Source organism: Patiria miniata, unplaced genomic scaffold (assembly GCF_015706575.1).
Source record: "Patiria miniata isolate m_02_andy unplaced genomic scaffold, ASM1570657v1 HiC_scaffold_29, whole genome shotgun sequence".
Taxonomy (NCBI): Eukaryota; Metazoa; Echinodermata; class Asteroidea; order Valvatida; family Asterinidae; genus Patiria; species Patiria miniata.
This window is the reverse complement of record NW_024037068.1, coordinates 13,170,553-13,195,376: the sequence shown is the minus strand read 5'-3', so window position 1 is coordinate 13,195,376 and position 24,824 is coordinate 13,170,553. Positions and strand designations below refer to the sequence as shown.

General features: G+C 39.7%; 1 protein-coding gene across 2 annotated transcripts in view; it reads left to right on the top strand.

The window, feature by feature from the left end:
• Positions 1 to 14,692, top strand: part of LOC119735985 (sulfotransferase family cytosolic 1B member 1-like) — a 28,617-nt gene extending 13,925 nt beyond the window's left edge. The window contains exons 1-8 of one of the 2 annotated variants that reach the window (XM_038209967.1): positions 1,549 to 1,758; positions 4,420 to 4,473; positions 6,249 to 6,410; positions 7,940 to 8,076; positions 9,474 to 9,708; positions 10,391 to 10,485; positions 11,342 to 11,519; positions 12,542 to 14,692. In XM_038209967.1, coding sequence (XP_038065895.1) covers positions 4,446 to 4,473; positions 6,249 to 6,410; positions 7,940 to 8,076; positions 9,474 to 9,708; positions 10,391 to 10,485; positions 11,342 to 11,519; positions 12,542 to 12,645 — 939 coding nt within the window. In that variant the 5' untranslated portion in view covers positions 1,549 to 1,758; positions 4,420 to 4,445 and the 3' untranslated portion in view covers positions 12,646 to 14,692. Of the gene's footprint in view, positions 1 to 1,548; positions 1,759 to 4,419; positions 4,474 to 6,248; positions 6,411 to 7,939; positions 8,077 to 9,473; positions 9,709 to 10,390; positions 10,486 to 11,341; positions 11,520 to 12,541 lie in introns of those variants that run through there. The other variant, XM_038209966.1, reaches the window with a different exon arrangement.
• Positions 14,693 to 24,824: the final 10,132 nt, after the last annotated feature.

The following is a 24,824-nucleotide window of genomic DNA, read 5'->3' as shown; positions in this document are numbered from 1 at the left end:
AAGTTGTTACAGCTCGGGTCGCGATTTTTTTTCAAAGCTATCGCGGAAAAACTGGGGGGGGGGGGGGCGAATTCCACCGTCGGCCCCTTTAGGGTTAATGTTTGGTGTCATTTTATGAACAACATCTTCTTACTCCTTTTAAATTCCCAGTCAAATCACTTGAAGACAGTTTTCCAATTTGACATTAAGAGCACGAACAGTTTATACTTTTGATGAGACAGATCTATGAAGATGCGCTGAACAAATGCAGCATTGCCATAAAGTCATGTGACACGGTTCGTAAAGAGCATGGGATTTTTCAAAAAAGCTTTCATGTTAAATATGCGTGGATGCATGTACGTATAGTAGTAATGCAAACTGGCCTGAATATTATATAATGCCAATGACAAATTGTAGAGTTTTGTGACGTACCCCACTTGCATTCTATGAAGTTGTGTTGGGAATTCCTAACTGATGCACGTAAATGTCTTTGACACAAATTGCTGCATTGGCACTAGCTAGACATGCTAGAGGGTAGAGACATCAAAATCCAGACTTACCGGTACATTAACAGTACTGTTTTTAGACAGACGTACTGCAAGATCCATTCAACATGACTCGATCCACTCGGTCCAGTTATCATCCAGAAAACGTAACATGTCTATCTTCTGTATGTTCAAGCTCACAGCAACACAGTATATTATACTGGCAATTGATCTTTGCTTACAGGCAGAAGTGAGGCACTTATTTCATACAAGTATTCACTGTTTTGAATTCTGCCATGTCCTGCCCCATGCATACCTTCCACACACTTAGTGTGGGCACGGATCCTAGACACCAGGATAAACGACTGTTCGAGCTCTAGTACAAAATGCACTGAGCGGACTTGCCTTAATTGGTTAGACGCGTGGAAACAGGCATTAATACCCGTTGGCGCGTAATCGCAAACTTTTCAGGTGTCCTATTGTGTTGGTTTTTTTCAAGACATCTTAAACGAAAATATTCATAAAACTGTAAGGAAAACTACTCCTTATTTAAGATTTAATTGTTCCAAAATTGTTTTAAAATAAATACTTCAGGATATAACAGATGGTATATTGTGCAGTTTTTGTCGTCGTAGATGAAGTATTTACCCGGGAAATCAACGTCAAATTTCGAGGAGAACACCGTTTACCCAAAATTTGTTTTTAATTAGGCTTTTAGAGAAATAAGATGCCGAACCGATGAAACAAAAGCGACGTTTCTTTTTCATCTTAAAGCTGAACATATTGTGCTCGGCATGGCATTACCATGGTTAGTTAGGGTTATCACTTATCAGAATTCAATAATAAAGACCAAAACGTAGACTCATGAATATTAAAAAATATAATTCGCTGGCTTGACAGATTTCGAGGCCAGATCGGGCGCAAAGCCTTGCAAATTTGAAAGCTTCGAAAGCTGTGAGTGCCAACATTTGCAATACCCCCCCCCCCAAAAAAAAAAAAACACGAAAGCCTCCGCGCGCAGTGGTCTTTGTTGAAAAGTATTCATGGTATTTGCCACCAGTACGGGCCGTAATATCACAAGTATAACCAGGAGTTTGGCCGAGTCGTTAATCCTTGTGTGTAGGATCCGTGGTGTGGGTGACCTTGCAAGTGCAGAACTTGACCCCTGCATGGATAATGCACACTGTACATAGAATCACGCATGGATCATAATTATACGGGTCACGCACTGCACAGGGCGGTAAGGTTACACATATGGTTGTGGGATCGATACAGTGTACCCTGCAATATACATGTAAGTATGCATGGGCTTTATGTACATGTACATGTACTGTTCAGCACATATTGGGGCAATGTTTGTACATGTACATAGATGTTTTATGTGGGTGAGTTCTTAATATTTGAGTTTTAGTGATAAGTACATTGTATATTGGTTGGTAATCATAACTATCGTATTTTTTAAAGTTTGCAAATGCAAATATACAGATGGGTATTGTGACAAATTAGGTGAAGTAAAAAACAAACACGTTTCTCATCCCCGCACGCTTCCTTTTTGGAGGCCGCCTGGATTTTTGTGTGATTTTTTATTTATGAAATATGCAATTAAAAAACACCGAAAAGGTCCACAAATTCATCGGAAAATAAATACTTGCATAAAACTGTTCATTGTAGACCGATACAACTCTTAATTACACTGTAAGGTTGTACCATAAAATCACAGCATCCTAATTATTTTTGATAATAAATTGTTTTCAATAATAATAAATGAATGAAAATTAGCCACAGTATTTTTATCGGCCAAATCTCCACATAAAAATAGACTGCATTCTTCATTTGACTTACATTATCAATAGCAAAATTTAAAATAAAATGCATTTAGAACACTCAAAATTGACACAGTTCTTCAAAAAAGGTCTCATGGTGCACCCCATGGTGTTCCAATGGTGTTCATCCCCATTGTGTTCCCATGATGTTCATCCCCATGGTGTTCCCATGGTGTTCATCTCCATGGTGTTCATCCCCATGGTGTTCATCCCCATGGTGTTCATCCCCATGGTATTCATCTCCATATGGTGTTCATCCCCATGGTGTTCATCACCATATGGTGTTCATCATTCCCATGGTGTTCATCGATCCCATGGTGTTAATCCCCATGGTATTTCCCCATGGGCGCAAATCCGTTGAGTAGAAAAGCATTTCCTTGGCGATGCCATTGGTCACCATGGCCCCCATGGTGGTCACCCCAACATTTCATGGTGGACCTGCTTTAATGGTGGTTTTGAAACCTCATGGTGGTGCCATGGTGTTACAACAGCTGTCCATGGTGTTCCCATGGTACATCATGGCGTGATTACTTTGACTAGACATGGCGTTAGATGGGCCACCATGGTGTTTTAAAAGACCACCATTGTATTTAGAATGACCTCCATGAGACCACGTGGTGGTGCCATGGGTTTACAGTAGCTGCTCATGGTGTTCCCATGGGGCACCGTGGCGTTTCTGTAGCTGTCCATGGTGTTCCCATGCGACACCATGGTGTTTTAAGAGATCGCCATGGTGTTTTAAGAGACCACCATGTATTCAAAGAGACCACCATGAGACCACATGGTGGTGCCATGGGGTTACAGTAGCTGCTCATGGTGTTCCCAAGGGACACCATGGCGTTTCTTTAGCTGTCCATGGTGTTCCCATGGGACACCATGGTGTTTCCATGGGACACCATGGTGTTTTAAGAGATCTCCATGGTGTTTTAAGAAACCACCATGTGTATCCATTTGATTCCCATAGGTTCCCCATGGGGTCCCATGGGGATCCCATGGCTTCGTCATGGGACATTTTTGTAAGGGTAAACACTGCTTATGTGACGTCACTTATCTGCCCCTGGCATCCAGGTCCACCGCCAGGTAACCATAAGACTAGCCAATTCAAATTCCTCAAGCTGTAACCTTTCAAAAAATACCCACTAAACACTTGCAATGGTCATTTCCCCCCCAAAAAAAGACCCCTGGCTTAAAAATAAATGACCCTTGCTCTAATATATTTTACTCCAAAGTTCAATGACGATAACCTTTCTAAAAATAATTATATACAATGACCAAATTCAGTTGAACAGTTGCAAATGCCTGCAGGTACAAAGATTAGCTCTTGAAATCAATTCAACGCGCACGGCTGACCAGAACTAGTATGTCCGTAAGTTTGATGCACATAAATATAACACTCTCGAGACTGGTTTGTTCCACTTTATATGGTGATGATGCTGAATGTACAATGATGTTTTAAATTGAAATTACTATACCTCATATATATTCATAATCGAGAGCCGAAATCTCACTGGTCAATTCACCATCACGAGCCAGATGATATTTTTGCTGTTTACCACAGTCCTCTACGCATGCGCTTTACAAAGCAATCGTGGAACTGTCGCACGGATGTAGTACGCACGCGCGAACATCGCCCAAACGAGCTACACACAAAGAGATGGTTGCACGGCGCGTTATTTTCCCGAGCTCAATGATGCCGAACAAGAATATATTGATGGACAATAAAGATGCATCCTGTACAAAAGAATGTTGTACAAAAGAATGTCGTACAACAAACTACTCTATTTACAGCTGCACTGTACTGTAAACGAACAGAACTAGTGAAGTTGATCAATACGATTCTTTTGGTGAACTGGACATGTTTTTCAAAAAAAAAAAAACAATTTGAGGTGCATACTGCAACGAAAAAAAACCGGCGCTGAATATGTATGGGTATAGTAAAGCAAATATAACATGGTTTATTTCGGGTAGACAGCAGATATTAACTCCCCTCGGTATTGACAAACTAGTTTGTCAACTTCAAGTACCTCGGGGAGCGAATATTGACTGTCCACCCTCAAACCATGTTATATTTGTATATTGCCGACCAACCTAAGCATAAAACGTACTGTATTGTTTTATATGCATCCGCGTAGGATTGATTTTGGCCCCCTGGATCGTCATGGAAAAATATGTAACTCTCGAGGAATGTAAGTATACACCACAGGCCTGGGATGGACAACACTTGTTGATGTTTTTCTCTTTTTTTTGTCTCTTAAAGTGAAATCACCTGTTGCCGTGTGTCAGTGTCAATTTGGGCATTCAAGAATCAACATGTTTTCTTGTATTGTTACGTCGACCGTTGACGGCTTTTTGTTTGTTTCAATGTTGCGTCCGTAGCAACTTGGCGAAGGAACCTACGGAACTCTGGAAGTGCCATTCGACTTGTTCATATACTGACTTACTTTATCTCAGGATGACGACGTAATACAGGCAAGATGACGACATCCTGAGATGATTTATTAGGGGATCGCGACATCCTGAAAGTAGGATGACGACATCTCGAGATAATTTATTATGGACGACGACATCCTGGAAATAGGATGATGATATCCTGATATAATTTATTATAGCATGACAACATCCTAAAAGTTGGATGACGACATCCTGAGATAAATTATTAGGGGATGACGACATCCTAAATTGAGGAAGACGACATCCTGAGATAGTTTATTAGGGGATGACGACATCCTAAAAATAGGATGACGACATCCTGATACAATTTATTATGGCATGACGACATCCTGAAAGTAAGATGACTTCATCCTGAAATAATTTATTATGGGATGACGAGATTCTGAAAGTAGGATGATAACATCCTTAGATAGTTTGTTATGGGATAACGCCATCCTGGAAGCTGGGTGACGACATCGTGACATAATTTATCACAGGGTGTATTGAAGCCATCTTCAAAACGCACAGGTGGACGTGTGGCTTGTATCCAATTCACCCCATCGCTGTATATACATGGTATTTATTTGATGATGAGAGGTCATGATGTCTGTGCGTTCCCATGATGGATTCAATGCACCCCGTAATATCTCAGGATGTCCTTATCCTATTTTCAGGATGACGTCATCCCCTAAAAAACTATCTCAGGATATCATCATGCCAGAAGAGATTGTCGTAAGATGTCGTCATCCGATTTTCAGGATGTCGTCATGCCATATTAGATTATGACGAGATGTCATCATCCTACTTTGAGGATGTCGTCATCCCTAACAAATTATATCAGGATGTCGTCATCTTGCCAGTATTTGGTCGTCATCTGGAGATAAAATAAGTCAGTATCTGAACAAGTCGGATGGCACTTCCAGAGCTCCGTAGGAACCCGATGTGTTTCTAATGAACACAATAATGTCGCATAACCTTAAACCAATAAAACGGGCAGATGATAAGGTGTGTCAATAGTGAGAATACAATATACTGTGTGTCTTTCCCCAAACAATTACAGGGTGTCCCCAAAAAAGTTGTGCAAGCAGATATCCTTCAATAATAATTATACTCTTGTGTATAATCATTGAAAATCCACAGATATCCGTTTAGGAAAACCAGAGATTTAACAGATTGTATAAAAGGCTATGGGTTTCACTCTTTTCAATGGGATTAACACAGTAAGTGATATCAGTGGTTCGGATTGTAATGGGTCTTTTAACTCTGATGTAATTAAGTTCACTGTGGCCGGGAAATCCCATCTCATTGGAATGGGTGCAAAACCCATGGCCTTGATAGATTTCTTGTTTGCATAAACGGATTTCCATGACATTTTTAACTGAATATACCCAAACGTATAATTGATTATGCTCCATCAAGATGGAGTAGTTATGTTTTGGAACTTGTTGAGAAATTAAGGGATATCTGCTTGCAAAAGTTTATTATTATTATGTTTTTGGGGGAGCAACTTTTATATTATTTTGTCTTGTAGTTAGGGAAGTTTTGAGCCGACGGTTTTCGGACGAGTTTCCTCGAGTTCTAAGCGATTACGAAGGAGTGCCTCTATTCCCAGAAGTAGACGAGGTGGTTAAGGAACTCAAGACGTATGACGTCAGAGAAGATGACTGTTGGGTCGTTACATATCCCAAAGCAGGTTTGTTAATGAAGGGCAAACACCAAATATTGAATACTCATCGCCCCGATGCAAATTCCATTTTATCTTTAGATTTATATGAATGTTTTAATGAATACGTTTTGAGAAATGTGTTGCTAATTGGTCTATTTTTTTTTCGTTTTCACGAACAGCCACTTCTCTTAATTGATTAATTCTGCAAAACTAATCACCTAATTTTCTTAAAGTTTGCTACATCTAGGAAGATTAAAAGCTCTTCTTTCCTCTGATACCTAAATCTGGCATATTTTATGCATCTTTAAGTTTCAAATTGTCGGATGAATAAAGGATCAACTTTAAACGCGATTATCTCGAATGTTTGTTCAGACAGTGAAATACTAAATTCGCCTCTTCGTGAAAACGGTGACGACATCATGAGAAACTGTGTGTTAAACAACGCCTTAATACATTCCCGTAATATGATTGACGGGTCGCTAATCCTGTGTCATTGCATTATTGTCCCAACGCGCAGTACGACCACACTGCCAAAAAAAAAAAAATAGAAGTTCCACTCCAAGGTGAATATAACTTCTATTGCGCAGTCGCATTATTGTTGCGCTATAACACAGCTCTGATGTTGTACATTCATAGTAGCAGTTTATAAGCTACCAATCACACGACAAAGGTTAATTTAAGGCTTGTATAAAACAAATAAAAACTATTTCAATTCGTGCAATGGTAATAATAATAGCATTCGGTGACAGATAGAATGCTCCATTCCGCTCGGCTTCGCGACCGAGGAATGGAATATTTTGTCTGTCATCTCATGAAAGTAATATAAAAATTGCACTCATAAATATCCACTATTTGTATCAAATTGTTGCCTAGCATTCTGTGTTACTCTATCTGCAAATTGCTTGGTATTTTGTCAATTATTATTCAATATGTGACCTACTAAGGCAAAATGAGGAATGTCCCCCATTAACTGTTTTGAGCAATGGACGCCTGGAGTCGGATATTCTAGAAAAATCGTGTCAAAATCTATATTGATTGTTTTGTATTTTTGAATAACCAACGTGTCTCGGTATACACACTATGCATTTTCGTTGGAAAATGGAGAAAAAAAATACCAACAAAAGTGGAAAAACGGAATAATGTTTTTCACTGTCGTTGGCGGCGAAATGTATGTCTTTGTTTTCAAAGCCGTTTTTCTTGAAATGAGGTTATTGAAATTTGGCAGGACACTGTTGAAGTTCCTGCGGCATATCGTTGGAATAAATAAAGATACAGAAGTAAATTTTGTATCATTGGAAAGCCAATTATCAGAATTGCGTTTAGCATGATGTACATAACGTGAAAAGTCAAAGGTGGGGGTTATTCCTCATAATGATAGAGCAAGTCACATATACCAAATGCCGACACGCTTCGGCTAATTAATACTTCCCAATATTGGGCAAATAACATACCCAACAGTGTTTTATCCACCTTTTTTTCAGTGTTTGTTTGAACGTAATTTAACGTAGCAATGTGTTACACTTTTCATATTCATTTCATTAAACTATTTTGAACAGGTACAACTTGGGTGCAAGAGATTGTGTCCTGCGTGATGCATGACGGGAACCTGGAAGCAGTTAACGGGAGGCATACCATATTCCGTGTGCCGTACATTGATCAGACGATTCCTGCGCGAGCACGACAATGGAAAAGTGTAGGTTCACATCAATGTCGTTTCTAATTCGGGCGATTCAAAATGACTGCACCACCAAGAGTTTGCATTGGAGAGTCCATTTTTTTTCAGGTTTACGGTCGACAAAACATGGCCCATTTGAATGAGGTCAGTAGAAAACTTGAGCTAATATGTCATAGATTGGGGCATCTGCCGCCTTACAAAAAAACACCATATCGATAAAATGAAAAGAAATGGGGAAACAGATACTCGAATCATACGCTTACGAAACTGCTGGGCGGAAAAATAACAATTTCAAATGTACCGAGCTGCGAATTGCGAATTTGTGGACCATCTACCACAATGCACTGGAGAAAAGGGGAATTCTGCGTGGCAAACTCTGGGTGGAGCACTGCATTGCGACTCGCCCGAATTGTGTGGGGATGCATGGAGGCGGAACAAGGGGGTCTCAACCTCGTTCCCATTGCGTCATGACAGACCCTTCCCTCGAGCTCCCCCTGGGTCTACTTTACTGGGTCTTCTTTACAAAAAAACTGTCCAAAATCTGGAACGCTTTCAGATGATCCAGTGAATTTTCACGCCCTTAAAACAATATTTTAATCCCCTTAGGGTAGAGCAAAATATCATCGAATCCCTCTCTAAATGGAAATTGTTTTAAAGAATTTTAGAACCTAGGTTTGCCTTAGTTTCAAGTGGAGGGGAGTCGCAATCTGAGCACACACGACAAATATTATAAGACATATATGTATGCCTGTCCGCAATACTGGGATCATGGATCCACCCCTGGGATTATTTAAACAAAGCTATATCCAAGCAACGCTTTCTAGGCAAGTTTGCAAATGGAAAACACTTAATCTTTTAACTTCTTACATCTTTTTTTGTACTAAATCGTTTGTGTAAATTCAAGCAATGTTCTCTCAAATTTAATAATCGTATCAGTCAAAGTTTTTCAACAGTGTTAATACAATAGTTATAGAGTTACCCCAACACAGGCATTAGACGGCTATACTTTTTTTCTCGGGGTAAGTATAAAACATGCCGTGGGCTTGAGCTCCTTATGTTAGTTGGACAGTGGTTGGTCGGCGGGTGGGTGGGTTCACTGGGTTGGTTGGTTGGTGGAAGGCCATATAATGTATTCATGCAACTCGAGTATCACAGCTCTGCTAAGGAAGGCCGGTTTTGATAACACTGATGCGAATAGTTCAAATTGGCATATTTTTTACATTTTCGATCATGCCCTATTGGTTTTTGTATTCTCTACTCTCGAGGTACAGGTACGGCCTGCATGTGCGCACGGATGTGCCGTAAACCGTCTCCGCACGCTATCCGGCCGCCGTGGGTTGCACCACTTGGTATGTGTTTGCTAAACACTCTTTTCACTTTGTTGGTTTTTTTGGTCTCTAAAATGTCGTCTACAGATGCCACCCATTCCGAAGATCGTGGCTGAGATGCCGTCACCCCGGGTCATTAAGTCGCATCTACCAGGTCAACTCCTGCCCCCGCAGCTGTGGCAGAAACATTCCAAGCTTGTCTACGTTATCCGCGACCCAAAGGACGTGATTGTGTCCTTCTTCCACTTCGAGAAGATGTTTGATCCGGAGAAAGCTGAGAAATCTTTTGCGGATCTCTACGAAAGGGCGATGACCGGGAAAGGTAACGCACATTTCTCTCTTGCTGCATTTCATTTATTGCCTTCCCATACATGTACAGAGTTGAGGAGTGTGGCCTTTTTAGGATCTGTAACTTATGTTCACAGGATCAGGGGTTCGATTCCATCTGCTGGCCATATGTTGTGTCTTTGGGCAAGTCACTTCATCCCCACCTGCCTCTCTCTACCCAGGAGTATTAATTGGTACCGGCATTAGCTGGGGAGTAACCTGCAATGGACTAGCATCCCATCCAGGGGGAGTAGAAATTTTCTCAGTCGTTTCAGCTACTGAAACTGGAGATAAACGCCAACCTGATGGGCCACATCGTGACAAGACTGTATACTTACCTACTTTTTGCATGTACAAACCAATACATCTTCATTGTTCGTTCCAATACCACACAAAATTGCAAGAACCTGTTGAGGGTGACGTTTTAAACTATGTATTTGTTATATTATTTATTATTTAAAAACACGGTGTAACAAAGTGAATGTATGTAGTAAAATAATCTAAAATGGTAACGAAATAAACCGATGGGGGTTTGAACATGTGACCACTGGATTTTACTATTTGTACCCGCTCGCCAGTCAGTACTTATTCAACGTTTACATTTTACTTTATTTTATTAGTGGACAGGTAGCGCAAAACAAACATCACCTCATTCCATTCGTTTGGTTTTTCTAAAGTTATGTACGGGGCATGGTGGGATCACTATTTGTACTTTTGGAAGAGAAGACACGAACCGAATGTTCTCCTGTTGAGATTCGAAGATTTGAAGAAAGTGAGTAGATGCTTATTTTTGTTCCACTGTTTTGCTAACATGATTAATAGATAATTGTCTGATAAAACTTTATCAGAATTTTCTGTTGAAACGGTTGCCCCTCCACGTGGGAGTTGCTCACGCTTACAGGCAGGGGTAGCATACACGATACAATAGAAAGAATTTCCTGGAAGCTTTCCGACTGACGACAAATGAACAAAAAACCGCATCGGCCACTTTGTTAAATGAGAGTAATTAATAAAAGGTGCAATCTTGTGTCTTGAAATTTAGCAGACAATACAGAGGAATTTCATAAACTGTGAGAATATTCTAAAACCGGTTTTGGACAGATTCGTCAATTTGTCTAAACATTGACGATTATTTTGTTATCAAAGTTAGATCAAAGTTAAGTCAATGACTAGTCAGGTCACGAGTATGAACAATGACAAAACATTTGATGATACGTCACTTTAATGACAGTTCAACGAGGCGTCACTTCACGTGAGCTTAGATGTAACTGGTGACTGATTTTATAATCTGAGACTTACATGTGACAACCTGTGAATATTTGTGTTACAAACGATAATGTAATAACCAACGGATAACGTATTACCAACCGGTACTATAATAGCAATTAACCGACAAAACAATAAAATTGACTAACAGTGAAGTAAGGTTTTGTTACATTATCGGTTAGGACTGATAATGTAACACAAATTAACTGATAGTGTAGCACATTCTACTACACTATCGGTAACTTTTCGTTACATAATCGGTTAATGATACGGTATTGGTCAATTGTTGTATACATACGTTATCGGTTGGTTACTACATTATCAGTTGTAACTAATTGAATACAATCCAATTTCTCATTCAGGATCTGCGAGGTAATATCGAGAGGGTCAGTCTGTTTCTGGGCAAGAACCTGTCAGCCGAGATACTGGATGCGATTACGGAGCACTGCACGTTCAGCAACATGAAGAAGAACCCAATAATAAACATGGACACACTGTACCCGCACAGCATAAAAACAGGAGGTACCTTTATGCGAAAAGGTACTTGTTGAAAGTGCATACCTATGTTCCCCAAACCCTATAACCCTAACCCTAACCCTATAGGGATTTTGGGGAACATATATGTATTTGGGAACATTGGGTAGACCCCGTTGTTTTAGACCTGTTCGAACTACACGCGAATGCGAAGGGAAATTGACCAAACCCAACACTCGCTTGGAAATTCGAGTTTGAGTTCGGTTTTACGCTATTAAAGTATATTCAAACTGGCTTTTACTATCAAAAAGTCGTTCTTGTGAAATCGAATTTAAAAAATAGAAAGGGCAGTTTAATATACATTGTGGGGTTCATAAGGGAAATTTTTGTGGGAACTGTGAGAAAATGCTGCATATTAACTGTTGATTCTCCGCGATAATCGCTTCGTTTAAAATTTGTTGTCTGTTGACCAATCCATTTACTGTCAAAACGTAGCGCAAACTCGTTCCCATGGTGTCGAGCAGTAAGCGCCCACCACTACTGCTCTCTCATACTGGTATTGGATCATTTGCATGGGCACAATTTTAAACAGGTATGCAAATTGGATTAGTCTGATACCGGCCTGTGCTTTACGTTAGCGTTTGTTTTTGTATGCGGTGTCTGGGGTAAAACAGAATCAAATCGTCGCGGCGTGAGTTACCTCAACCCATTTTTGTTTCAAAGTCAAAATGTTACAATCTTTTCCAGCCAATATGCAGTATCACATTTCATATTAAAATGAGCAAATTGGAAAGAAAAGGATTTTTTGGGGGAAGGTGTGGACGTAATTATTCAAATGAACGTGAAGACACGTAATGCATGTTGGAAATAACAGCACCAAGTACACGATATAAATCCATTACTTGCCAAATGCGGGATCGCCTCGGGATACAGGAAGAAAGTTTCCTATCCAGGGCATACTATTACAAACGAGGTTGGAAATAAAGTATAAGCACTGGGGACGAGGTTGAAGCGATTGTGTTTTGGGTTTAACTGGAACTGTTGCTGACTACATCCATTGTCCTAATGGTGTTGTTTTTTCTCAACAGGCAACGTTGGGGGTTGGAAAGATTGGTTCACTGTGGCACAGAACGAAGCCATGGACGCCCTTATTAAGGACAAGCTGCACGGCACCGGACTCACCTTCGACTAGTCGAGCAAGCTGCGCCCATTCCCAGCTGAACATCGTTACACTGACAAACAGCTATGAGCAAGTGCGATCAAAACTGTACAGAATAACAAACAGAATACATAATTCACTATGAAATGATAATGCATGTTGTTGAAACGATTGCTAACAGGTATATTTGACCGTTCACAAACCTATCATAGACATGTGCTGTTTTTGTATGATCACCACGGGAAGGAAATTGGGGATAAGAAGGTTGTGTTTCCCTAAGAATCGAGTCATTGGAGCATGCAATAGTTGTCATTCCAGTACCCCTGGGGCGTCGCACATTTAACAGTATGGGCGTCCGCTGGGGTGTCAATGCCAGCCTGCCCACACAAAAATGACAAATTGAGAAAATGCAAGTCAGAGAGCAAGAAGTTTGGGAAATAGGGGGCCTAATGCGCAAATACAATCTTTAAGACGATAAATCTTGCCATCTTGGTACTGAAGTATCAAGCACCAAAAAAGTATATAGAAAAGTTATGCCAAATGCCCCACTTTGCCATATTATCACTAGTGCAAGATTTCCACGGCAGCAGTGGCAGCTATGATGGTCAGTGCAATGTTCGATCCAACACTTCATGCCTTCCGGTAAGAGCTTCCGGCCTTCCGGAGCCCATGCCAGTCAAGATTTATTTTCAGAAAGTTTTTCAAATAGCGTCTGCGCTTAAATAGCCGTGGGTCATCCAGAAACTGGCGTAGGACCTGTTAGCTCAAAGTTGATTTTCAACTATATATATTTCATTGCGAGACCAGTTGGCTCAAAAATACGATGCTTATAATATGCGTAAAGACAAAGCGGAAAAATTGGATTTTATTCTTCCTGTTTTGACATGTGTGGATTGCATATTTGCATGTCACCTTTAACAGCGGTTCGTTTAATTGTCTTCAAACGGAGGCGGGTCGGCGTTGCCGGGATGGACTAGTCTGGCCGCCAGATACCCGAGACATGTCACTGACTAGCACTGGCTTTCCTCGTAAAAATTGTACAGGTCTATCCCTTTTCAAACGTTTGTACCTAGTTCATCTAATTAAACGTTCATGCATCCAAGTTGCTAAGGGCCCTAGCCCTCGAGACTTGTATTTTAATAATATTAATGTTAGAATACCCTTTATCTACTTGCAAATCGTTAAGGTCAAACAAAACACGATAAACCATTGTAAATCAAACATTGTGTTCCTCTTTTACCCCACTGGCAAGCATACATGTAATACATATTCTAATCTTAAATGTAAGCTAATTCGTTTCATCACGAAACGGTAAATCCTTTGTAATTGCATTTATTCTGAACAAGGAAAACGGTTACATTATGACAATGATCGAAAAAAACAAATCGGCCCCTGAAGGTTATAAATTGTCCTTTCACCATGCCATTTGCCGAAGCTATGTTATACTTCGTTACAATACTACTTTTAATCTTTACCCGTCATCATTGCGTGTCTTTGAAAATTATCTATATATGCCTACCCTACTATTGGGTGCCAGGTGTAGGCTGCTGTGCCCACACTTTCACTAAAGCTTTTCTCTCAAGGGGAACATTTATTTACGAAAGCGGGAAAGTTTCATGTAATTAAAGTACTTGTTTGCCATTTCTAGTAGTGTCATGGATATGTCTTTGATGTGTCTGTTGTCAGTTTTGCTGCCAAGTTACTCAAGCCACCAATAACAACGTGTATTTAATGTTGACCCAATTTTCTATCATATCGCGCAGAGTGTGGAGTTACCTACTCGGATTAGGGAAATCCTGGTTTCCAAAGTTCACAAACGAGTGCAAGTGTACAAACCATGTAAGTCGATCTAGCTATTAACATAAATGACCCCGTTATTTGTAAACTTTATCGCTTACCCGGTTTCATAAAGTTGCCGTGTTGTTAAGTTCACCTTCTTATATTTCTTTCCCTATATGCCGATTGATCTGAATGCTCGTGCTGGCTAGTTCGAAAACAATAGGCAATATAGAGGGCGCCCCTGAATAGACCAAGTTTGGGGATGAGAACAATATAAAAATAATCCACTAGTGTGAGAGCAAGATTGAGAAGAGTAAGCCTATAAGTTGTTGTTAAGAAAGGGTTGACATTTATTTATTTATTTATGTGCGAAGCATAATCAATTAATAGCGCAAATAAAGTTCATGTAATGAAATAATTTGTGATGTGTAATATATGTCTATTGTGTTACCAAAAACGTTGATAAGTCCGTGTCAATATGTTGGAACGATCCAATACCTTATCATAAACAGGTCACGTAGACTTCTCGGTTTCGGGAAGTCCGTTACGAATATTTCAAATATTAAGTTCACTTACTTCGCCGATCAGTCAACGAAAGACAACATAAGTCGGTCTATTGGTTGTACATTGGATTTGATTTCACTATTAATGCTACTTTTCTCTCTGTTTTCTGTAATCACATGACACTGTATCCCGGTGTTTCCTCAAACGGCCTATCAAAAGTTGAATAGTTAGTTTAGTGATGTTACATCCAGGATATATAAGACAGAGGATAACTGGGGCTAAACTTATACGGAGAGATGGCGTCAAAAACGACTGTACTGCTCCTTGCGTGCGCTGTGGCATGGTTTCCACACGGTGAGTTCAAGTTTCCTTTCATCATTTGAGTTGTGTTGCTCATGTACAGGGTGAGTAAAAAAAAAACCCGAAACCCAAATGTCGGGACTATTGTTTATCGAAATTCTGCATGTAGCACTTTCAATATCTAGCACATCAAAGCCCGATTCATACGCTTTTTTTTAGTACAAGAATCATTCAAATCATTTATGTACTTTTTAAGTTACCGAATTTTAAACACAACCACCGTTTTAAGGATCTGTCCACGGATCACCAAAAAGGTGTGCATTCTTTCAGCAAAACGAAAATAATTCACACACATCCCTATGTTTTGCTGAAAGAACACTGAACTTTTTTTTACGATCCGTGGACGGAACCTTAAAACGGTGGTTGTGTTGAAAATTCCGTAACTTGAAAAGTACATGGGTGATTTGAATGATTATTTTACTAAAAGAAAGCTCATGAATTGGGCTTCAATATCCTAGTTTTTAAAAATGCTACATGCAAAAATTCTCTAAAACAATGGTCCCAACATTTGGGTTTCTGGTTTTTTTTAACTCACCCTGCATGTATGTCAAGGCGTGCATCTTGTGTAATAACAAAGAATATCCAAAAATGGCACATTGAGACTTGATACAGCTAATTGAACCGTTTCAGTACGAGAAAAGGTTCAGTGCTCGTGATGTTTAAATAATAGCTCGTCCTTGCGAAGTCGTGCAATAAATTCGTTTAATATCAAAGTGACTTAAATTGCTTATCAATACGTTTGGAGACATGTACAGATTCAATGGAAGATGTTCTTTTGGTGCAGATTGTCAGAATGTAGATTTTCAATGCTACACATGTACTTTGAGTACATGAGTAGCGTGTGTCCTGAAAAAAAACCTGTCCAAGAGTCCGGAAAAAAACCTGTCTACATTTCACCATGGATGTGCAAGTGCCCTTTTCAAGATATTTTACCCCCGCCCCCCCCCCCTCCCCCAATAATAGTGATCGTGCTACGCCACTGGTAAAGGTATAACAACTGCTTGCAGGTAAAGTTTAACTGATTGGGTTTGAAAGCAGCGTTGCTACAAGGGGTTGCTTTTTTAACTCATGTCTTCCGATTTTGATAAAAATTGCTGTGATTGAATGCACACCAATTTTTAGCCCGATCCGACCTACCATGTGGTCAGGGCAGAAACCACAATAAAAGGACATTTTTAAAGTAAAATACCACCCTTTTGGTAGAAATATGTCAAAACCATGTTAATTTTCATCGAATATATGCGAATTTGGTATCAAAATAATAATAATTGCATGCTCAAAGCAACTCTTTTGTCAAAATTAAATTTTGTGAAAAGGAGGTCACGTGACCTTTAATATGTTACTGTGACCTTTGACCCCATTTATGTAATAATGTATCATTCCGAAAATCAACGAAATGAAAATGACTCGATAGAGCATGTCTTCCTCTATTAGAATCTACTAAAAATCAATTGGGGTCTTCAAAATTTACAACCTTATGACTATTTTTGTACACTTGGTGGGTTACAAATGAGTCAATTTATTGACTTTACATGAGAAATTCACCCACACAAGTTACTATTCTGTTTCTAAAGCTACTTAAAATAATCTTGGTTTGGGAATTTGTCACGTTTAGAGCTGATGAGGTATAACCAGACTCATAATATAAATTATCAGCAGTGGCACACCCAGGATTTTGCTTTTTTTGTGGCGGGGGGGGGGCGGGTCATAGCTTTTTGTTGTAAAATTTCTGGAGATTGAAAAAAAAAATCGAACAAACAAATTGACAACCTTGGAGGGGGTGGGTTCAAGCCCCTCGAGGCCCCCCCCCCCACCACTGATAATTAGTTATCCCACGAGCGCGCTTGGAATATTGGAATATGAAACAATGAAATGCTGCTGTGACCCATATGCCACCCGATGCACTACATTATTCCGTGTTCCAAGAGCCATATAACGCATTTATCTTCAAGCAAACTTTACATCGAATGTGTACATTGCACGTGGTGAGGGATGTAAGTGCATAGTGTATCGGACCGTTCAGCAGCAAATAAAAAAGAACAAATACATACATGTACATGTACATTCGATATCTGGGGTGCAATATAGCTGTGCAATATTATGTCAAATCACACTGTTGCTATAGATGGACTAATCAGGGTCTAGGATTCAAGTTTGCTTGAAGATAATACTCAATATCGCAATCAAAGTTACCTTACTCATTCATCACTGCGCTTCATGAGTCTCACAGACTTGGCATTTTTTTCCTTCGAGGCAAATTTCACCTGGATGTTTGTCCGCTGTACTGGGTCCGGGTAGAAAGCATAGAGCTGTTGCGTACCCTAAACAGTAACTGCTGATGACAATCGACTCTCAAGCATTCGACGTCAAGTTTGCTTGAAGATAAATTCGTTAGCCCACTTGCGCTCGTGGAACACGGAATAATGTAGTGCGTCGGGTGGCATATGGGTAAGAGCAGCATTGCATTGTTTCATATTCCAAGCGCTCGTGGGATAACTAATTATTAGTGGCACCCCGGGGTAGGTAATTTTCGGTTTTGAATCTTCTACAGAAATTTGAAAACAAACAAATTATGAGCCCCCCCCCCCCCCCCACCCACACACCCACACACACAAAGCAAAATCCTGGGTGCGCCACTGCTGATAATTTATATTATGAGTCTGGTTTGACCTCATCAGCCCTAAACATGAGAAATTCCCAAACCAAGATTAATATAAGTACCTTTAGAAACAGAATAGTAAGTTGTGTTGGTGGATTTCTCATGTAAAGTCTATAAACTGACTAATTTGTAATCTACCAACTGTACAAAAATAGTCATAAAGTTGTAAATTTTGAAGACCCCAATTGATTTTTAGTGGATTCTAATAGAGGAAGACATGCTCTATCAAGTCATTTTATTTTCGTTGATTTTCGGAAAGATACATTAGTACATAAATTGGGTCAAAGGTCAAGATAACATATTAAAGGTCACGTGACCTCCTTTTCACAAAATTTGATTTTGACAAAAGAGTTGCTTTGAGCATGCAATTCTTATTATTTTGATACCAAATTCGCATATATTCGATGAAAATTGACATGGTTTTGACATATTTCTGCCAAAAGGGTGGTATTTTACTCTAAAAATGTCCGTTTTTGTGGTTTCTGCCCTGACCACATGGTAGGTCGGATCGGGCTAAAAATTGGTGTGCATTCATTGCTCATCATGACCTACAAGCACAGCAATTTGCATCAAAATCAGCAGACATGAGGTAAAAAGTGCGTTGGTCTGACATGGAATGACCCATTTAAAGGTACAGTCCATCATTTGTAATGTGTGCGTTATGCTCGTTTGAAGCAACAAAAGTGCTCAAAATCTAAAGAAGGTTGCTTAAAAACTAACCTGACAAAATTTTAGCTCAGTGAATGCTGTATATTCCAAGACGAAATTATATTCTAGGATCTACATTTCAAATCAAAAGTTGCCGAGTCATGATTTGAATTGCAGCTACGCGATGTCGCGCACTGAACGGACGATTATACCCACCGCGCGCGCGTATGCACGTGTCAACGCTTGCGCGCTTTTCGCCGAATTAAATATGAACTACTAATGAACATTTCCAACGATGTGTCTATGGACTTATCGTTGGAAATGACCTTCTTTCATTGCTTTTTTTAAATGACAGCTTGCCAGAAAGAATCATTTTGCAGGGAGTTTAGTCCCCAGATAGTCCAAAGGCAGGAAAGGGAAAGAGGTATACCGATGATGAACAATAATAAAGATGGAGAGCTTTCAACCTTTGATTTTCTTTTCGTCTTTTCGTTTTATTGTTGTTATTACCATTACCTTTATTATTTTCCCTTGATCTATTCTGATGGTGGTGTGAACATTTCTTCGTGATGATGATAAACGCCACCGAAGATCATTAATTACACAGAAAACTTTTTGTAAAAAAAGCATAAAAAAATAAACAACTGTATCCGTAATCTAGTGATTAAAGCACACTATTGATTTGAGAAGACGAAGACTGAACATTAATAAAAGCTTTCCGGTTAGCCCAATATCCAAATACATATATAGACGTTATTTAAATGCGCAATTCAAACAACAACTAATCAGTTCGCTTCCAGGGTTGGGGGGCACAATGTGAACAGATTAAATGTCACTTTTAAGTTGAAGACCTCTCTTTGATTTCCCTCCTCGCTCTCTTGCAGCCATCATTCAACATCTCAACCGTCTTGCACTTGTGGTCGGTGTACCACTCATTAAAGTCTGGGAACTGAAGCTTGGCTTGGCCAAATATGCTGTGGAGAATCTCGCTATCGATTCGTGGTATTTTGCACTTCTTGTTGTTTTCGTCACGGGAGTTCCCGGTGATATTTTGCTTTGCAAGTGTGTCCTTCGGGATCTCCCTTTTCATGAGGTTCAGACAAAGCAGCCTGGCGCTCTCTACCTCCGAAGCGGTGCGCTTCCTCATCTGTATGAATAAAAAAGTGCCCAGTATGCATACCGATCGCGGCTACCGAGTGGGCCACTTCATACCGATCGGGGGTCAAGCCCGCCCGCTTCTATTCTCAAACGGGTATCAGACTTTTCTGTTTAAAATGCGTATGAATTAACGTGAATAAGGGGCAAGTGCGGTGTCGTAGTCTAAAATTCAACAACATCACATCATTACCACACGCAAAACAATTCATGTTCGTCATATTGGGGAATACTTTATTTCAATTAATACAGAATGAGGTATTTCGTTCATTTGATCAATTCCGAGAATATAGATATCGAACATCGTATTTCGAAAAATTCACAGAAAAAAAATCACACCATTCATTGTTCATATACAGACCTTGCAAACTAGGCAGTTGTATCAAGTTCATTTGTCAAATGATTTCATGCAAAAACAAAACACTTGCATTCTATGAAGCTAGAAAAGAATACAATTCCACAAAAAATATAATGATTGCCAGTGTCTTCCACACCAACCCAACCTGAGTTTGGCGCTGTAATCTTTGAACAATAACCACTAATCCGTTGATAGCGACCAAGAGAGCCACTCCAGTCAACCAAGCTCACGCTTGAATAACCGAGCGTTCATACCGATCGGGAGCTACAGAGTGGGTCATTCCCACCCGCTTCTCGAGCGTCACGCTTGAATAAAAGAGTGCCCAGTATTCATACCGATCGGGGCTACCGAGTGGGCCACTTCATACCGATCGGGGGTCAAGCCCGCCAGCTTCTATTCTCAAACGGGTATCAGACTTTTCTGTTTAAAATGCGTATGCATTAACGTGAATAAGGGGCAAGTGCGGTGTTGTAGTCTAAAATTCAACAACATCACATCATTACCACACGCAAAACAATACATGTTCGTCATATGGGGAATACTTTATTTCAATTAATACAGAATGAGGTATTTCGTACATTTGATCAATTTCGAGAATATAGATATCGAACATCGTATTTCGAAAAATTCAAAGAAAAAAAATTCACACCTTGATCATCTAGCTTTTAACCATTGTTCATATATAGAACTTTGCAAACTAGGCAGTTTTATCAAGTTTATTTGTCAAATGATTTCATGCAAACATAAAATACTTGCATTCTATGAAGATAGAAAAGATTAAAATTCCACACCAACCCAACCTGAGTTGGGCGCTGTAATCCTCGAACAATAACCACTAATCCGTTGATTACAGCTATTGTTGTGACCCAGAGGGCCACTCCAGCAGGCAACCGAGCGTCACGCTTGAGTAACCGGGCGGGTACAGTGTTCGAAGCGGGCGGCAGCTTACTGGGCGGGCCGAGCTCGCCCGGTTCTCGAACGGTCCCATTCCGGATCTCATACCTTACTCTATTTAAACCAGTATGCTTTTCCAACAATAATTTCGTCAGTTGCTTTTTGGATAGCTGCAAATGATGGACTGTAGCTTTAAACCATCTTGAGACAAATTCATTTCTATCAAGGCGCCGACTTCAGTTGCGAAAGCAATGTGTTGAACTGTTCAAATAATTATTCATGGGGCGTTTTACAATAGTGTGCAAAATGTTTGTTTTTTTTGGTTGACGTGCGGCCCCTCGCAAGTGTACAGTGATCATATACCCGGATTCGTGTATACTTTATGTAGTAAAAAAAAGAAAAAATACATAAAAATTATGTAAAACGTTTCACCCTCTTAGCCCTGTGGTTGCGAAGGGCGATTTGTAAAGGTTCCGTAACACTTTAATTTGAATGAAACTACATGTGCACAGACATGTTCACGTTGGCGGGTGAAATCTTTGAAAACTAACTTCTCCCGTTTGGAAGACCGTGAATTCATGCAACTTTTCAAGGTTTATTTCCCTTATAATGATCCAAGTTTTTGCTAACAATCGTTGTGATATGATCCTTACTTTACGCTGAAATTGAAAAAAAATAGGCCTGTCTACGTGCATTTTTGAAAGTTGTAACACTGCTGTAAGCAATATCTGTCAATCCTTTCAAGACTCATAAATATCCATTATGGTGTGCAGTAAACATTTGGAGAAAAGCCTCCTTCATGAGTTATTAATTGATAGCCTACCTTTTTTGCCGGCTTCCATTGGTCGATACCGACACCCACGCCAAATGCTTATGTACCCTGCATTATTGTGTTGCCGGGCCGAAATCTGACAACCCGTAGCGCTTAGGGCACTTTGCTGAACAATGCACGTGAGTTGGGTCGGTGAAAGAAAAGCGTCGTCGACATTTTCCTTGGAGATTAGTTCAAGGCGTAACACTTGCGTTTGCAACAACAGATTAAGCAGGAATACAAAATACACTTAGATGATTTTGTTGTTTAACTAAACGTGAAATATCAACTTGGAGAATTCCTAGAAATTGATATGAATGCATAGATTTGGGGAAGTTTTCGAAGGATTTCTTCAAGCCTAATTGAAGGTCAGCTTTACCAGTAACCAGTATTGACGTTTAGGTATCGATGACGGCGATTTTTTTAATCACTGAAATGAAGTTTAGAATTTATTCTTCCGTTATAATTGAAACTTTTAATCACACTGAGCATATTTTCAGAGAAAAAAACAACGTTCAAAAGACCACGTTTTGTTGTGGGTGCATGAATTTCACTGCTCTGTTAAAGTACGTAATCGGATTCGCTTTGCCTCAACAACCATAATTATGGTTGTTCATATACACTTTTTATGCCCCGCCAGTGAATCCAAATGGGCATACATGTACATGTACTGTGTTTGCTTTTTCCTTCTGTGTAAGGTCTTCACCAATACAAACAAAAAAGTACCGTACATTATGGTCCATAATAATTGACTGCAGGTCCACTTTTGATGTACGTGCACAAAACGAATGAGAGTTTGAAGAAACAGAGGGACAATAGGCGGTCCACGATTGAAGGTGTTTACACACTAGTGTGTGCGCAGAGGCGGGCTGTCACCGAGTTAAGGGGAAGTGTTTCATTGTTGGGCAAATTAGGACCGAGTTATGGGGACTTTCTGCAGTCCCTACAGCGTCTTCGGTCCCCGTAGTAACATGGGACAACTCGTGTGTAGTCCCTCAACTACTAAACAAGTATATACATGTACAAGCATTACATTTACTGTGTGGACTTCCGAACAAAAGATGTCCACATAAACCAGGTAGCAGCGACGTTGTGGACTTGCCCAACGTCCATATAAGTGTTTCACCCTCTCTTGAAAACAGGGCTAGAGGCATTTTTGTGTTAGATTTATTTGTGGCAAAATGAAGAGAAACACTAAAGGGAATTAGAAAAAAAATGGTTGAAGAGTTTTCACAGTGTGAGAAAAATTAGTTTTTCTTGTCAATTTTTTCTTAACTACACGAACACAAAAGAATGTCCACACTAGGTATGTAACGTAAACATGTAAACGTGTGTGTGCGCAAGCAATTAGTTTTCCCACCATAACTTCCGAAATAAAATGACAAATCAACCTAAAACTTGATATGTGGTATGTCCAGGCTGGTATCCTCTAGAAGCCTGTCGAATTTTGCCCCTTGTTGGTTATAGGCATTTAATGTGGTTCTAAAACAGAACAGTGGCCCCAATAGCTAATTGATAGAGAAAGGGCGCTGTCATATTGTGGAAAGAATAAGGTTGACGGGCATTTGTGTTGGTAAACATCAGAGTTGCTGACTCGAGTCATGTGACTTGGACTCGAGTCGGACTCTAGTCGCTATTTTTGTGACTTGTGACTTGACTTGTAAATACCAGCTTTGACTTGTGACTTGACTTGGACTTGCAAACAATGACTTGTGACTTGACTTGGGATTGCAAAAAAGGACTTGTTACCAACCCAAGTCAGACGCTACTCGAGCACCCAATACACTTTAATTAAGCTATTATAGCGAGAAAGTTTCATTCCAGAAAGTAGACCTCATTAGTGACTGTCACGGTGGATCCAGTAAAATGAATAGTTCTCACTAGTTTCAAAAGTTTTCAATAAGACTGTCACAACAAATTACAGTTTTCAATGACCAAGTCTCTTGCTAAATGTAATGGTTGAACAAACTTTGAAAGGAACCTTTCATGAAAAGAAAGCAGGCCTTTGTCAATTGCATGTAAAATACCGGATAGCCTAACCCATTGGTAGGCGTTTAGTATACATGAAAATTGAACAATCAAGTGTTAGTACACTACATGTAATCGAGTGAGTGAAGTCTTTTTTTTTCATGTCATCTCAACATTTATTTCTACAATGTTGAGTAAATTTATTAAAGTATACAAAGGGCTAATATCCGACAGATAATGTGATAAACTACAAGAATAGTAATTGCAACACATTGAAAAGGGAAATTAAGGAGGCATGTTAAAGGGAAAGTACAACATTTGCAAACATCAAAAAATAAAACTACCAAATCATTTTGAAATACCTTGCTGGACTGTTAGTGAAGGACAGTGTAAAGCATCCTGTAAAATCATGGCACCTGGTATACTGTCATTTTCAAGAAAAGTGGTATTTTTGTATCAATTTCCAACGGCCGACCAGCGTTGGAAAAAACTGCCTTTTTTTCAAATACTGGCCCCAATTGACCATCACACTTGTTTGCAATCGATAACACCTATCAACGGGTACAAGCAAGCTAGACTGGTTCCCTGACCTTACAATTCCCCAATGTATGTGAACTGCTCTGTTTCTTTTTATATGGAGTCAGGGGAACCAGACTACAGGAAAATGATTGTTTTTCGTGGTTTTTATAGCATTTTCGAACCCAAAACCTCAAAAAAGTCAGTGTAACTTTATTTGCTATATATTTCCAACCCCCCAATTCCATCCATTTCTGAAAATTATAGCAAAAGCAAATGATGTATATTCCCTTTCAAAATAGTTTGTAAGTTCAAACGCCAGGTTCTTTTAGCTTATTACAGCTGGACAAAATAATGTGCAACTTGACGTGTTCTTGGACAAAGATACTTGTGACTTGACTTGTGTTTAGACCAAATGACTTGTGACTTGACTTGGACTTGCAAACAGTGACTTGTGACTTGACTTGGACTTGCAAAAATGACTTGCTTCCACCTCTGGTAAACATACCTTTACTTACTTACCTAGCGATTTACCCAGTAGTTGTGCAGAATTTGGAAAT